Here is a 16,905-nt window from a genome sequence, read left to right on the forward strand (position 1 = left end):
ACATAACAGCCTGCCTAGAGTTTGCCAAAAGACACCTGAAGCACTCTCACACCATGAGAAACAAAATTCTCTGGTCTGAAGAAACAAAGATTGAACTCTTTGGTCTTAATGGCAAGAGTCATGTCTGGAGGACACAAGGCACCGCTCATCACCTGGCCAAAATCATACCTACAGTAAAGCATGGTGGTGGTAGCATCATGCTGTGGGGAGGTTTTTTAGCGTCAGGAAATGGGACACTAGTCCAGATCGAGGGAAAGATGAATGCAGCAATGTACAGAGACATCCTTGATGAAAACCTGCTCCAGAGTGCTCTGAACCTCACACTGGGGCAAAGGTCCATCTTCCAACAGGACAACAATCCTAAGCACACAGCCAAGATAACAAACGAATGGCTATGGGACAACTCTGTGAATGTCCTTGAGTGGCCCAGCCAGAGCCCAGACTTGAACATCTCTGGAGAGATCTGAAAATGGCTGTGCACAAACGCTCCCCATACAACCTGATGGAGCTTGAGAGGTCCAGCAAAGAAGAATGGGAGAAACTGCCAAAAAAATAGGTGTGCCAAGCTTGTAGCATCATACTCAAAAAGACTTGAGGCTGTAATTGGTGCCAAAGGTGCTTCAACAAAGTATCGAGCAAAGGCTGTGAATACTTTAGGTACATATGATTTTTTAATTTTAAATAAATTTGAAAAGATTTCAAACAAACTTCTTTTACATTGTCGTTATGGGGTATTGTTTGTAGAATTTTGAGGATAATGAATTTAATCCATTTTGGATTAAGGCTAGAACATAAAATGTGGAGTGAAAGTGAATACTTTCCGGATGCACTGTATGCATCAATATAAAAATATTCCATATTATATAAGCAGCATAGTTCTAAAAACCAAACTAAATCACTAACATTATCCCATAAACCCAAGATAACTAGGAGGGTTAATTAGACTCCCTGAGATATAGCAGGAAGTGTGCAAAGGACACATGACAGCTTTGAACTTTTGCCCTGATCTACAGGTATTTTTTGCAATAATTGAACAGAAAAACAAAACACTTTCAGTTGTATATTTAACAGCCCGAAAGGCAGCAAATATTGAAATGTATTAGGGTTTACACACACACACACATTCATTGAGATGTACATTAATGAATATCACATTCTCTCTACTACCTCCTTCTATCAATGCTACTTCAACAAACAGTACACTAGTGTGTACTCATTGGCTTCATGTATACTGGCAGCTCCTAAACTTGAGTTTAGGAGCTTTTGGCGGTTTTCTTTTGCCAATTCTCCTAAACTCCAAAAAAGCCTGTGTCCACGTACACAGGTTTTTACCAGAGTTTAGGAACTTCCAAGTTTAGGTGAGGTTAAACCTCCCTCCCGAATGCGGAAGAATTGCGCTTTACCACGTTCAGGGTAGACTAGTGTTCAAGTAGCCTTAGAAGAAACAAGCACAGTGTCCGACCCCTATACTTTTACAACATTTATGCTTACTACCACTAACAATTCTACCTCTTTTAAAGGAACATAGAGCTGAAGGATCTCAATACATTAAAACAAATCACAAAGACTTCAAAAAATAAATCTGTACAGAAGGTGAACATGATGTAACATTTCTATGCTAGCAAAAAATTGAGTAAAAAAATCTTCAACGAAAAATACTGTGTTGGCCACAGTATGCAGAAATTGCACTAGAGGAAAGCAATGGAAAAGGCAGACATTTTCATTCTCGGTCGTTTCATATCAAAAGGCAAACCTATTCTTTTGTATATTGACTAGATCCATAATTCTCCATAAATGCAACTAAATAAAAATGATCCCTGATACATTTTACTTTCCAAAAATTAAACTTTTTTTTTTTTTTTTTTTAGTAACAAACTATCCCTGGTTTAGAGGAATGGCATTTGCATGCTTCAGTGTTAAAAAGCAAAGTTAATCATGCAGATGGAGCTGCCTGTTCAAATGTCTGCCATCTGTTCCAGTTCATTAAGGCGCTAACAATTCCTACTGTTTTTAGCTAGAAAACAAATTCTGCAAAAAAGAAAAAAAAAAAAAAAAAAAGAATGAAATGCCTTGCCAAGATTGTGAATCACTCCATTCAGCTACAATGTGCAATTTTTATTCATTCTAGGGGTTTCACAGTTTCTGTTGCTCAGCTAAATCATGATCACAATAGAAAAATAGAACTCTTACAGGTTTCGATCTAATCATCTCCATGACAGCACCTTAAAAAGGAGAGGAATGGAAACAGAACTAACTTCTACCTGTAGTGCTAGGGAATGTTTTAAAGGAGAAGTATGGCCAAAGTTCTTTTGGTCAGACTTGTCCTGTAGGTCACACAAGTGCACTTAGTACTGCACTACAATGAGCCAAACTCAGCCGACGGCTCTGCTGTTGGTTGAGGTCACTCAGCCGATGCAGGCTCTGCAGGGATCCTGACAATAATGTCACGATCCATCCAGATACCTGACCGCCAGCCGGCTCAGCCTCTAGCATGCTGCTTAGAACCTGAGCCAGCTGCTCACACCCCCTCAACAGTTCAGTGCTCCAGTGAGAAGAGTAGACCTGAGAACTGAGTGATTAGCCAACTTTGATTCTTGAGTTCTCAGTGTGGATCGATGCTGCAGCCATCTAGTGAGTATGTGGGTTTCCTTTTTTTAGAATCCAGCACTTCTCAACTCGAGTTCTTACATTTTATTTTCTTTTCCTGCTAAAACAGTAAGACCTTGTCCTGTGTTAAAAATATCTCCCAGTACCTCAACAAACACTATAGATTTCCAGACAGGTAAAAAGAGGACACACAAAAGAGGGAGATTTATCAGGTGCTGTCAGAGCGAATATATGGGAAAACTGTAGTGGCCTTCCTTCGTCAGTCAAATCTAATCTGCAATTTCTAGAGAGTAAAAAAAAAAAAAAAGTGAAAGCCTAACCACGTAGCGGATTGACAGATCTGACCTAGTTGTACAGCCGTGGCCTCTGAAATCCCCCTGGTGGAATGGACTTGGAAGACCAGGCAGACTGTTGCTTTTGGTTACTTGGCTACTATAGTTTTTCGTTTTTAAAGGGTGACTCCACTTTAATGTAAAAAAACAGTCATATTGTAATTGGTTATTCAAAACTAAATATTGAAAAGGGGTAATTATCGGCGCAAAGTGGACACCAGAAGTGAAAACACTGTTCAAATAAAAAGGAACCAATTCAAGAATCAGCTAGGGTGAGAACACCGCTGGATGCCTGGACAGGTAAGTGCCCGAACAGGTAAAGTCAGCAGCTACAGTATTTGCAGCTGTTGACTTTTATTTTGGAGGGGGGGGGGGGGGGGCCACCGAACCCCTCTAAGAACTGCTACCAAACTGTCACACTTATGCGCAGGAGGTGATTTTTTCTTTTGTAAGGTCAACCTAAGCAGCCCAGGGAGAAGAATGAATCTAGCCCCCCGGTACCTGGAGTCAAATGTTTTGTACCTCCAGTTCTGACATCTTCCCAGGAATGTACCTATACATGGGTCGCCGGTTTAGGAGCTTCCAGGAAAGTAGTGGTAAATCTGGGGAGATAAATTCTGAGGAGGCAAGCAATCAACTGACCTTTCGCAAAGGAAACAAGACAAAACTGAGGCACTATACTCTTTTATTACTGCACCTTTTGAGTAGGTAGGCCAATCTCATTCAAGTACTGCCAAGGAATACATAGAAAACTAAATTTTTCGTTACAGTCTAAACAAACAAGTTGCATTGCAAACTACTTACCACAACAACTGGAAGGATAACCATAAAAGCCAGGCCATATACAAGCAAAACCTAAAACAAAAGGATATGGAATTATCCCACGCTGCACAAGCTCATGAAGAGTCACTACTACAATTTAATACAAGAGTCGAAATCCAGAGAATGGAATTTAGATCACAATCAATATAAATTTACTACATAAACCGTAATTACAAAAACTATAATCCAAAAAACAAAATCACACTTGATTTTAGTTCACACTAATTTTGCTAGATGGGCGTTCTATTACAAAGCAAAAAGACAAATTAAAATGATTCAACTTGTAATTACCAGCATAGAATTTTTCTGGTCCACAATCCAGGCAGGCAATGCAATGCCAAAATTCGTAGCTAAAAAGAAAAAAAAAAAAAAAAAAAAAAAAAAAAAAAAAAAACACAAAAAGCATCATGTTTTCAAATTGCACAAGTATTCATATTCTTATACTGTAAAAAAAAAAAAAATGTATGTATGTATGTATGTATGTATATGTATATATATATATATATATATATATATATATATATATATATATATATATATATATATATATATATATATATATATATATATATATATATATTGAAGTCAGGTTTCAAAACAAAAAGGATGGTAGCATAATACAGAAAAAAGGTATAGTAATTTACCCTGTGGCCCATCAGGATTTCCATATTCTTCCCAATTCTTTCTAGATTGTTCATCTGTCAAACTAGAAATAAGTATTTAGACATATTTATATACACCAAGGGGCATATTTATAAATCAGTAGTTCTGACATTCAGCAAACAATAAAAGGAGTTGTAAAGTCTGAAGGTTTTTTTTATCCTAATGCATAGAAAAACCACCTGTGTGCAGCAGCCCCCCTAAAACTTACCTGAGGTCCCTCTCTGCCAGCAGTGTCCACAAGTGTCTCAGCCGTCCGAGATTGTCCCTTCTGATTGGCTGAGAAACAGCAGCGGCGCCACTGGCTGCCGCTGCTGTCAAAAACAGCTAGCCAATCTGGAGATAGAGGGGGTGGGTCAGGGCTCAGTGTCTGAATGGACACAGGGAGGTGTGACTCGGCTCGGGTGCCCCCCATAGCAAGCTGCATGCTGTGGGGGCACTGAACAGGAGGGAGGGGCCAGGATCACAGGAGAGGGATCCGAGAAAAGGAGGATCCGGGCTGCTCTGTGCAAAACCACTGCACGGAGCATGTAAGTATAACATGTTTATTTATTTATTTTTTTTTTTTGTCCTATAAAATACCAGACTTTACAATCGCTTTAACTGCCAGTAAATCTTCCAGGTGTATGTGTTTTAACCCCTACTTTATAAAAAGGTACATTTATAAACATTCTGGTATTCAAAGGGTTAAAACAAGCTCACAGCTGGGACCGGCTTTAATGTAACAGGGATACAGGCAGCCGTAGAGTCATCTGATCACTTTCAGGGTACAGGGAATGCGACTCCACCCACAGTGGTTCCCAGTCTCTTCCATTCTTCCTGGACCGCAGTAAATACATTGAGGATGCCAAGCATGGGCGAATTGGAAACATCTATTACCCAATATTCTATGGGACTAACTAACTGGTCTATTGTAAAATGACGGCAAGGCGGGAGCACGGTTATTCTGGGAGGACGTCATATGATGTTCTCCCAGGATCAGGCTGCGGTTCAGCGCAATCTGTCACCTGCCATGTCCACCATACACGGTCAATGACAGATCACTGTATCGGCCGGCTGCCAGTACTATGTGACCACTGTGGCCAATCACAGCACGTCTAATGACAGTTGTACACAATGAGAGGCTTGAAGAAGAGATATATATATAATTTTTTTTTTTTTTTTTTTTTTTTTATTAACCAGTCAGTGTGCCTGATCACAGCCACACTGGTGACAATATGTAAAAAAATAAATTTTTTTTATTTTACATTTCCAAAAAAAAAAAAAAAAAAAAAAAACCTCGCCATGCCTCTTACTAAATACCTTGGACTGTCTACTTTTCAAAAAAAAAAAAAAACCCAATTGTGAATAAATACCACAAAAACAAAGCTCGATTTGTGTGGGAAAAAAAAAAAAAAAAAAAGGAGGATAAAAATTTTTTCGTTTGGGTACAGAGTTGCATGACCACGCAATTGTAATTCAAAATGTTACAGTGCTGAAAGCTGAAACTTGGCCTAGGCAGGAAGGGGGTAAAAGTGCCTGGTATTGAAGTAGTTAGAGAGGAAGTAAAGCTTCCTCTGTAACTTGCATCTATAGGTAAGCCTATGATAAGGCTTTTTTTGGAGGTTTACAACTTCTAAGGGTCTAGACTCCAAAAGAGAACCTGTCACCTGCCCATGCTTGTAGTTAAATGAAAAAAGTGTATTAAATTCTAAAAAAAAAAAAAAAAAAAAAATTTTAAAAATAAGCCCATCGCCCATGCCCGAATGCAAACATGCATATGTATGTATAACTGCAATTGTGCAAAACATTTGTGGTATCATAACAGATACATATCACAGTTCAGACCAGAGTGAGAGCAATGATTCTAGGGCAATAGTTCATAGTCAACTCTAAACTGATAACCTGTAAAGGCTGTAAAATGTGAGCTATGGACAATTTCGGGGTCTGTACTTTTGCCATTTTATGTGTCCATGCAATTTTAAGGCTTGACATGCTTAGTATCTATTTAAATCGATACAACCACATATTTAAAATTTTACCCAAAAAATAAATCTAAGCCCCTATTCACACTGGTGTGACTTCGACAGGTCCAAATCGCATGAAAAGTCCCACCCTATTCTCGGCAACGGACCTGTTCAAATGGGTGCGATGTTGACTCTGCTGAAAAAGAACTTAATGCACAATTTGTGGCGATTTCAGGTGCGACTTACATAGACATCAGTGCATGAAGTCACACAGATGTCAGTCAATTCACACTGACATGCGGCTTTGCAATCATGCAATTTCAAGTGAAGTTGCACGATTTCAAAGTCGGATTCGGTGTGAACGGAGGCTTATTATTTCCTGAAAATATGCATTTGACAGAGTTGTGCAAATATATTGAAACATAAAAAAATACAACAGTTACCATATACTATAGAAACTATATAATTAAATATGTTAACTCAAGGTTTCATATTCCAGATATGTGCCTGCTCTCTCAACTCTAGGCATGGCGCTCAATGCATGAATGAAATCAGTGGTTTGAACTACTTACGCCGTATAAGCCTTTGCTATCCTCATGAACATGACTTCATCTCCTCCTTTATCAGGGTGGAATTTTAGAGACAATAAACGGTATTGTTTCTTAATTTCTGACACTGTTGCTCCCTGAAAACAAAAACCAAGTTACACAAATTTTCAAGGATGAGACACAGATCTGTTACATATGGGGAATATAATGCTACAGTTGACAGAACAGTATTTGTGCAATTTAATTCAACACAAAAGAATACATATGTTCCACAGTTTTGAATCACTGGGATGAATAAACAAATTAAGCTGGTCACAGATGGATCGAAATGCAGCCTGTCCCTGCTGAACTTTGATCAGTGTGTGGCCTTCCCTGTTCGACAGAAGTTAATTGTTAGATCCAAAAAAAAAAATGTATACGTTGTAAAGCTTTTGTCGATCCAGCATTTGCAGCCGCTGATCGCTGTATTATGACGGCACGGGGCCAGAGAAAATGAAAAAAACTACAGTAAAACCTTGGATTGTGATCAACTTGGTCTGCGAGTGTTTTACAAGACGAGCACATTTTTTTTTTTTATAAATTTTAACTTGAGAAACGAGCGAGGTCTTGCAATACAAGTAGGGTCACGTCCCATTTTAGTCAATAAGAGCTGTCTTAATTAGCACCACTGAAGTCGCTCCGACTTTAGAAAAGTTTTCTGTACTACTTCAAGGCGACTTCTATGTGACTTGTGCACACGCTTCTTCAAGCTGAAATAAAAGCTCAAATACTTGTAAAAGTAGATTTTTTTTTTTTTTTTTTTAGCTGCAGTTTTCCTCATGAGGAAAAATCGCTTTAAATATACGAGTGCTTTGGATTACAAGTATGTTTCCGGAACAAATATTTCTCGCAATCCAAGGTATTACTGTACTCCACTATTTCAAGCTTTAACCACAGACACCATATTAGACATTTTTAGTTACTTCCATTTTCACATTAAAGTTTCTGGTAATGTAATAAATGTTTCCCACATATAGAAATCATCTTAAAAATCATCATCAGCAGGATTTGCATAACAGACATGAACAGAAAGCACAGGACGAAGTTTATATATACACACACACAATGGTCTAGAAAAATGGGAATGTTTACTTACCTGTAGTATAGTACAGCACACAGGAGAACTGCTTTTAGAGCATATGTTAGATGCCATTACCTTTAGGTAATTGAACCAGGGCAAAAGCTTTGTTGGGAAAACCCCCCCAGTGCACCCTAATAAGCCCACCCACTTCTAGGAACTCCAAATATGGAAGCAATCAAAGAGTAACTGAGAACAGAAGAGAGGGATTTGTGCCCTGCACTATACTCCAAGATATGCAATTAATAGGGAAGTCAAATTCCTATTATTTTTTATCATACAGTACAGGTCACAGGAATTGTAGCCATAGACCATGGAACACCCCAAGGCAATAAACTAAGGGGTGGGCAACCATATGATAACAGAATACAGACCCACAGAAAATAGTGGTAAATGGAACCCAAAGATTCAGATGACTAGAAGAACCTTGCGGCCAAAACTCTCACCTGCAGAGGCCTAGAGACATACCTTGTAAAACTGAGCAGATAAAAATAAAAACAGAATAGTGTAGAAACTTCTTCACGGGAGAAGAGGTCCACCACCTTAGGATACAGACAAAAACTTGAGTCCCATAGATGATGGGATAATGCCAGCTCTATATCTCGAGCATTCAGGGGACGGTCCCCCTCAGTAACACTGCGCCAGGGGAGATCCCCCCCATCAGGCCTCCCCCAGTACCCCGCAATCAACAGGCTACCATGGGGCGCGCTCTCGGTCTGGCCGCTCATCTGGCTCCTCCAAGAAGAAGTCCCATAATAATGCACCCTGCCAGCGCTCCCAGGGTCCTCATGCTACTTCTGCTTTCTGCATGTCTGCGGGTGTTCGCACAGAAGCCACAAGAGACCGACACAGACTCTGAAGCCTATACTTCCTGATGGGATTATGTTTGCTGTATGCCTACAAAACAAGATTTCCACGTGCGCATCCAGGTGGTGCGTGAAACGTGTAGGTCTGAAATCAATATGCTATGTAGTGATCTTCATCAACTATCTACTTGAGTAAGATCTCTAGGAGGAGGATGTCCATGACACTAAGCAAGAACTTTCACAAATTCACAGTCACCTTGCTTCTCAGGCCCCTACTTTTCATGATTTTCAACGTCATCTTGAGGACTTTGATAACAGGGGCAGACGCAACAACATCAGGGTCTGAGGCCTCCCGGAGGTGACCCATGACAAAGATCTATCTTGTCTTCTATTTATCAAAGTATTGGGCCGTCCGACTCACCAGAAAGTCAAATTGGACAGTGCCCACTGAGCCCTTTGCCCCCCGTGGTCCAGCATCTAGGCCACAAGATGTGATCTGCAGGGTCCACAATTACACCCTCAAAGAGGAAATCATGCGAAAGGCAAGGATTATGTGCTCTACTGACTTTGAAAGAGCCTCCATACAATTCTTTCCAGACTTGTCATGGATCACACTCCCAGCAACATCATTCCCTACAACTGCTCCTCACTTCGCTGAAAGATCATGATTTCCGATATCACTGGGGTTTTCCTTTCAGTCTGACGGCTAAAAGATGATAGATCCGTAACACTATGATACCCAGAAGATCTTCAGTCCTTTTGCAGAGATCTGGATATTCCTGTACCGGCCACCCCCGGCTGGGATCCTTTTCCAGTCCCTCCTCTGCACCCTAAGCCTTGGACTCAGGTCACCTGGAGGAAGCGCCCATGCCCACATTCCTCTGCTGCTTCTTCCCCACCATCTCACCATGGCTGATTGGGTCTGGCCTAAAGTGAACTTTTCTATTTAGAATTCATTATCTGGTCCTATGCCCTGAGCTTTCCCAGATATGTGTTGCTCAAACACTGGACAATGATCCAGGTCTTTATCACTCAGAGGCTGCACTTTTTATATATACCCCCAAAGACTTTCTAGTCATTTCTATGCTATGGGCATTGTGTCTGTTTGATGACGTTCCTCTGTTGACAATTGTTTTAACTCCCTAGGTTTGTCGACCTCCCCTCTCCCGGCGTACTTTCATGGGGTGCAGGTATAGGGGAAATAATTGTATTTGACCCTATGGACCTCAAACCCCTCCCCCCCTTACATTAAGAAGTAGGTTATATTTTTCTTGGGCTACAGCTAGTTGAAAATAGTAGGTTTATTCTTAGCTACTTTTATAGGCAGGCCCTAGAATGGGCTTCTTGCCTCCTTGGTCTCGCTGCCTTTCCCCCTCGGAGGTTCTCCGAATGGTTCCTTCTGCTTTTTTTTTGTTCTCCCTTGACTGGAGGGTTTTTCATACTCCTTTCGGGAGGGACTAATCGGACACTTAACCCGCCATTCCACCTGGGCAGGTTATATTGTGAAGTGTTGAACATATTTGTTTTTTTTTGTTGCTCGTCATGTTTTTTTTTTTTTTTTTGTCTTTCTTCTCCCCTTCTTTGGCTTTCCTTCTCCCTCACCTTTGTTACTTACCACCTGGACGCCCACCGTCTCCGAAGTTCTACCTTCAACTGACTGATCCTGGTCAACCAGCTCAGTACCTCTCATGGGACCTCCTTTGACCACCACCAGATTGTCTAGACAGCTCCTAGACTTTTGTATGCTGCTCTCTTTTCTCTTTCAGTAGCCACCATGATTGACATACTGTTGTTAAATGTGAAAGGTGTTAACGCCAATGTTAAACATGGCTTGTTTGTTTTTTCGCGAGATCAAGCGATCCACAGCAGACATTTGTCCAAGAAACGCATTTAGATAAATCTGGCACTATGGCATTTGCCCTCAAAAATATCCCTCAAATTTACCTCACCTCTAACCCACGGAAATGGGTTGGCGTGGCTATGCTTTTTTTTTTTTTTGTTTAAACTCTTTGACAGAGAAGCAAGACATCAATACAGTCAAATTGCTCAACATGAGCATGAAAAATGTACATTACATGTAGAATTGACATGAATCAAGTCAAGGAAAATCATGAACACTATGCTTAGAATCGCAATAAACGGCTCAACATCTACTAAACACCTGGGTACATCAATAAGCAACACAGCTAGAGAGTTCCATGGTCCTGATATGCAGAGATACATTAAGATTTCCTGGGTTACAGAGCAAACACAAAACAGTTTTTAATCACTGATAATGGTAAGAGGAAGAGCACCATGTATCCCAGATCTTATTATACTTCATAGGGCAACCTCTTGATGTTCATAAATTTATTTTTCGTATGGTAGTATACGATTCACCATCTGTATCCAAATACCAATAGATGGGGTCGGGAAGAGATTGAATCCACTTAATCGTTAAAGCTTTTCGGGCTAAAAATAATGTCTCTCTTAGCATGGTTCTATTGGATCTTTGCCACGGTTTCTCATCTAGAATTCCCAGAAGACATACTTTCGGGGTGTTTGGTTCCAGTACAGAGAGAATGGAGGAAATAATATCAATCACTTTACCCAAACACCTAGCAGTTACAGGGCATGGCAACATAATATGAGCGAAGTCAGCGTTTGTACAATCATACCTAGTACAGTTTAGAGCAGGTATGCAGTGCATGGCATATAGTCTAGTTGGTGTGAGATACGATTGATGTAGCATATAGAGTTGTATTAATCTATTATTAATAGCTGGGAGAAACATATCTTGTGATAGATCTAGGATATGTGGTTGACATTTGGAGAAGACCGTTAGTGGAGTTTTATTAATGGTGGCTGAAAGCAAATAGGAATATATCTCTGAAATAAGACCTTTGGAACTCTACGACCGCAGTATCCCTATTAAAAAGTAGTTCGATAAGGTAGTTAGAGATGTTAGTGATGTTTACTCCAAACTGTGTGTGCAAAATGTGCCGAAGTTGGAGATACCTATAAAAAGGCGCTACGAAGGCAGTCATATTTTCTTTGTATCCCAGCAAAGGGAGACAGGATATTAACATCATATATGTCTTCAATAAAATTAAGACATTTTTGCTGCCAGAAAGAGCAGTCAGTGGAGCAGAGTAAATGGAGTACTGTAGGATTATGCCAGATAGGTAGCTCAGCAATAATATCTTGAAACCCCATTATATGTTTAGCTTCTCACAAAACTGCGCGAGCCAAATTCAAAATGGGCAGACATACCTTTTCCAATGTGGTTATTGGTGCTTCTAGTGCTAATAATAGATGGTGCAGTTTGAGAACAAAGGCTAAATGCGACTTAACCACTGCTGGAATATTTGGGGTCAACCAGTCAGACCGATGTCTCAGTTGTCTAGCTAAGTAATAATAGTACAATTTAGGTAGTGCCATACCTGCTGCTTCTTTGGGGAGTTGTAAAGTGGCAAGTTTAGGTTTTCAACTAAACATTGCATCTACATTTTTAAAGAATGCTTTAGGGACTACAACCGGCATATGCAGTCACATACAGGCATTTAGTCAAGATAATTATTTTGATCAAATTTATTCTGCCCACCACAGACAGCGGGAGTTTAGCCCATACATGTAATTTAGTCTTAAGAACATGCAGTAAAGGATCTAAAATTCACTTTCAAGGCGTCTTAAGAAGAAAGTATGATCGTTATCCCTAAATCTTAAAAAAAATTATACAATTTTAGGAGGGCTTGCTGCTCCCTGTGACAATTCTCTTTAAACAAGGTTCCCTTTTCCAACTACACTTCTTGTATGCTGATCCTTGGGGCACCATCATATTCTTGGAGGCACTTGGAAAGGCTCCGATTTTACGCTTTGCAACATTTAGGCCCTGAATCTAAACCAAATATCTTTTTTGTCCTTAAATATATAAACGTTTGTTCGCTTCTTCCCACCAATATTTGGTTATTGGGGGAGACTTTAGTTTACCCCTTTTTCTCTGGTTTAGACAAACGCAATGTGGGACGTGGAAAGCCCTCTTCAGCCCTAGACAGACAATCTACCAGTTTCCGCCAACTGACCAGACGGTATGCTTTATTTGATGCATGGCGTGCCGCTTATCCGTCAGCTAAGCAATTCACATTCTACTCCCATCCTCATAAGTCCCATTCGCAGCTAGACTATTTCTATTTCTTTGTAAATGCCCCCACTCTTAGACGGATCCGACATCCAGGCGCTATCATGGTCCAACCATGCCCTGATCACACTCTCCTTAGCATTCTCGCCGGGATCCCTCAGAGCTCGTCACTGGCATCTAAACAAGTTTCTGCTTAAACATGCTCCTTCCAAAACTGAGTTGGAGAACACCTTGAAACTATACTTTGCAGGAAATAGTTCTGATATCTCTTATGCCTCCTTATGGGAAGGTCATAAAGCGTTATTTCACGGCCAATGTATATATCAGTCTCTACCACCTTAAAGCGAAATGCTAAAGCGACTCGTCAGCTGCTAGTGGATACATTTCAGCGGCTGGAAGCACGTTTGTGGTCTTGCTCTTCATTGTTCCCCCTGTGGGATATTAACCTTTGACAGGCTTGACTGGCCGTTCACGTTCACCACCCTCCGACACGTTGGTGTTACATGTCCTTTTCTAGGAGCCATTACCCACTTATACTACCATGTCCCTTAGCCTGATTTCTCATATTTACCAGCTCCTAATTACAGATCTGTCATCGCCCAGGCATCGTGGGGCGCCTATATGCGAAAATGGGAGTAGGTCTTGGGTGTGGAGCTACCTTCGAAAACATGGCAACTTGTTTGGTTACAGGTGTCCAAGAGACAGATCTGTACCCGGTATAAAGAACTTCTACAAGATTTTCTATCATTGGTACCAAACCCCAGACTTGCTCCATTTCATATATCCTTCTGCCAACGATGCTGGCGTTGTAATAAAGTCATATAGGTACATTGTATCACATTTACTGGTCTTGCTCATTGATCATCCCCTATTGGCGGATGGTTCATTCCCTCCTCCATTCCATCTTTGGATCCTGGATGCCTTTCAATCCAAAAACCTCTCCCCTAGGTCTCCCACCAGCTTCATTTTCTAAAATTGTCTAAAAAAAGAAAAAACACTCCATCCATGTACATGTGCTGATTGCTGCATGATGCTTAGTTGTTCTAAAATAGAAGAAACGGGAGCCTCCCTCTCTGTTTGATTTGCCCTCCAGGATCCGATATTGTGAAGAGGATGGAATACCTAACTGCTTTGCTGACTCCCTTGAAGCTCAAAACCGAGTATGGGAATTGTGGGATCTTTTGGAAACTCCCCCAACCTGACGCTTCCCTAATATATTGAGGCTGTGTGTGAATGGTTACTCCGGAATTCGGTGGGGTTCTGACACAGGTGGATGTTTTTTACTACCCTCTCACCTTTGCTTTCTCTTCTTCTTGCCTTCTGGATTTGTTTTGTTTCTTTGTTTTTTACTAATGTGCTCTTGCCATTTCCCGCTGGATTACGCACAACAGTGTAGCCGGGACTTAGTTCAAATACTGCTGCTTTGAGCAGCTATTACCAGGGTTGAGGTTAATGTTAAGGAATGTTATATTCCTCTTTGGGATCCATTTTCCTTAACCGTGCTTTCCCGTTGAATGCTTTGTAAGTTGCACTTTTTTGGCTTTTGTCAAATGAATGGTCTAATACCTGTTTTTACTATTAAAAATTAATAAAACTTGTCAGTTTTCAAAAAAATAAGTTTGTATAAGTTCAGTCACAAGATGAAACAACCATAGTAAAGCAAACCGCTGATTTTTCGCAGATTTTTAGTTTATATATTGTAGAGGTTACATGACTCCACCAGAATGCCTAAAAGGAGAAGTACAGTCAACGCTTGTTTGTACTACTTCACGCCCGCTGTTGTCGGCTGACGTCACAGAGCCAGTCCAAGCTGGGGAATGATCAGGACAATACGGTCAGGATCTGCCCACATCCCTGGACTGGCACTTGGCTCAGCCTCTCAGCGAGCAACAGAACCTGAGCCAGCCGCTCCAGCCCCCTCCACAGACCAGCGCTGCAGTGAGCTTGGGGGGTGGGTGCACAGCTCTCGGCTCATGGAGCTCTGAGAACCGATCGATTGGTGGTGTTTGATCGCTTGGTTCTCAGTCAGTCCATGTATGATCAGTTATTTGTTATGCACGATCACAGTATTTCACTGGACATACAGTATCTCACAAAAGTGAGTAGTACACCCCTCACATTTTTGTAAATATTTTAATATATCTTTTCATGAGACAACAATGAAGAAATTAAACTTTGCTACAATGTAAAGTAGTGAGTGTACAGCTTGAATAACAGTGTAAATTTTATGTCCCATCAAAATAACTCAACACACAGCAACTCATTTATATTGTAGCAAAGTGTCATTCCTTCAGTGTTGTCACATGAAAAGATATAATAAAATATTTACAAAAATGTGAGGGGTGTACTTTCTTTTGTGAGATACTGTATGTGTTCTGCTGTATTTTCTGTGTGCAGTCTTTTAAAAAATTCTGAAAAAAAGAAAAAATGGCATGGCACTGCAGTACCATATGATTTGGTACCCACAAACTCTACTATCTGCATTTGGGGTGCAGTTAACAATACACCAGAGATGCAGATCACAATGGCAGCGTGCTTAAACGCAGTTCAGGAAACGTGCACATATGCACCTTTCGCACACTGCGATCTGGCGTGAACCAGTCCTCAGTCAGTTTCCAACAGTTTGGGCATCATTCACACTTCCCGATTTGGAATCGTGGGCACAATCGTGGTAAAAATGCGCCTTTAAAAATAAAATGAAGCTTGTTGCTCAAAAAAAAGAGCAGGAGCTTATTTTGGGTGCCAAACGCACATAGGGTAGCCTATTCAAGTGAATAGCACTTTGAAAATCGCGAGCGGGAATGCTCGTTCCCATTAAACGTAGTGTGAAAGGGGCCTAAGGAGCACCTTCTGCTTGTTTACATTAGAAGGCTGGCAGGCTGCCAAGATGCTCCTGCAACAGAAAAAAACTTATCACTGGCAGCAGTTCTGAAAGTAAAAGGTGAAAGGAGAAGTTTGTTGGGCTGTACTTCTCCTATGGATCACAGAAGTGCAGTTCGTTCTGCACTCCTGTGACCAGTCTTCAGCAGACAGCAGGCTGAAGCCCGCTATCGGCTGATGTCACAGAGGTGGTTCAGGCTCGGGCAAGATCGCAACCATATTGTTGGGATCCACCCACATGCCTGGACCAGCACCCGGGGCTCAGCCTCTCAGCGAGCCACTGAGAGCCTGAGCTGGCCGCTTCCACCCCCTCCACAGCCCAGCGCTCCAGTAAGCGAGGAGGCAGCACAGCAGACAGCAGCTGACTTATTCACCAGCTCTCTGCTCAGGGAACTCTGAGAACTGATCAATCAGTGGGGTTTATTCGCTCGGTTCTCAGCGTTAAGAGCCGGCAGGGGACAGATCCATCATCGGACCGATGCTGCATTCATCTAAGCAAGTATGATTAATTTAGCACTTGAGAAAAACTGGTTGGTACTTTGATTGCGCACAATAAAAAAAATATAGCAAGTTAATTGGACATACATTAAAAACCAGACCCCAAGTATAACAACATTAAAAATACAATGTCATATTGGCATCATGATATATCATAACAGACAACCAAAAACAAATGATTGAACTCCAATGAGTTTCAATCCATCCAGAATCTTCATCAGAAGGTATACTGATTTGGCAACTGAATTTTCTCCTTTATGCTTTACACCTTGGCATGATCATTGTGTCTCCACAGAGATTGGTGCTGCAAGTTATTTTCTCACCTTATATGGTTGATTGGTACATTTTTGCATTTTTTTTTCCTCCTTTATAGACCTCCAGCTTGTTAACCTTTGGGTTTCTCATGCCATTTGTGTTCCATTATTTCTGGGAATTCTATGCTGGGATGGGCTATCTACATTTTTCATATTGAGTATTATGTACCACAGGCATAAGTAAAAGTTCATTCTCATCTATGTGTAACTAGGGGATGGAGAGGCAGCCTGTGTTCTAACGCCTGTATCTTTAACGTG

At 40.9% G+C, this 16,905-nt stretch overlaps 1 protein-coding gene across 1 annotated transcript in view; it reads right to left on the bottom strand.

Moving 5' to 3' along the window:
- SEC63 (SEC63 homolog, protein translocation regulator) overlaps positions 1 to 16,905 on the bottom strand; it is a 105,901-nt gene that overhangs the window by 76,597 nt on the left and 12,399 nt on the right. Inside the window, exons 4-7 of the mRNA XM_082249927.1 lie at positions 6,940 to 7,052; positions 4,406 to 4,467; positions 4,053 to 4,111; positions 3,744 to 3,794 (exon numbers count right to left, since the gene is read on the bottom strand). Of these exons, the coding sequence (XP_082106053.1) occupies positions 3,744 to 3,794; positions 4,053 to 4,111; positions 4,406 to 4,467; positions 6,940 to 7,052 (285 nt within the window). The remainder of the gene's footprint in view (positions 1 to 3,743; positions 3,795 to 4,052; positions 4,112 to 4,405; positions 4,468 to 6,939; positions 7,053 to 16,905) is intronic.

The sequence above is a fragment of the Pelophylax lessonae genome, assembly GCF_965119305.1.
Source record: "Pelophylax lessonae genome assembly, chromosome: 3".
NCBI lineage: Eukaryota > Metazoa > Chordata > Amphibia > Anura > Ranidae > Pelophylax > Pelophylax lessonae.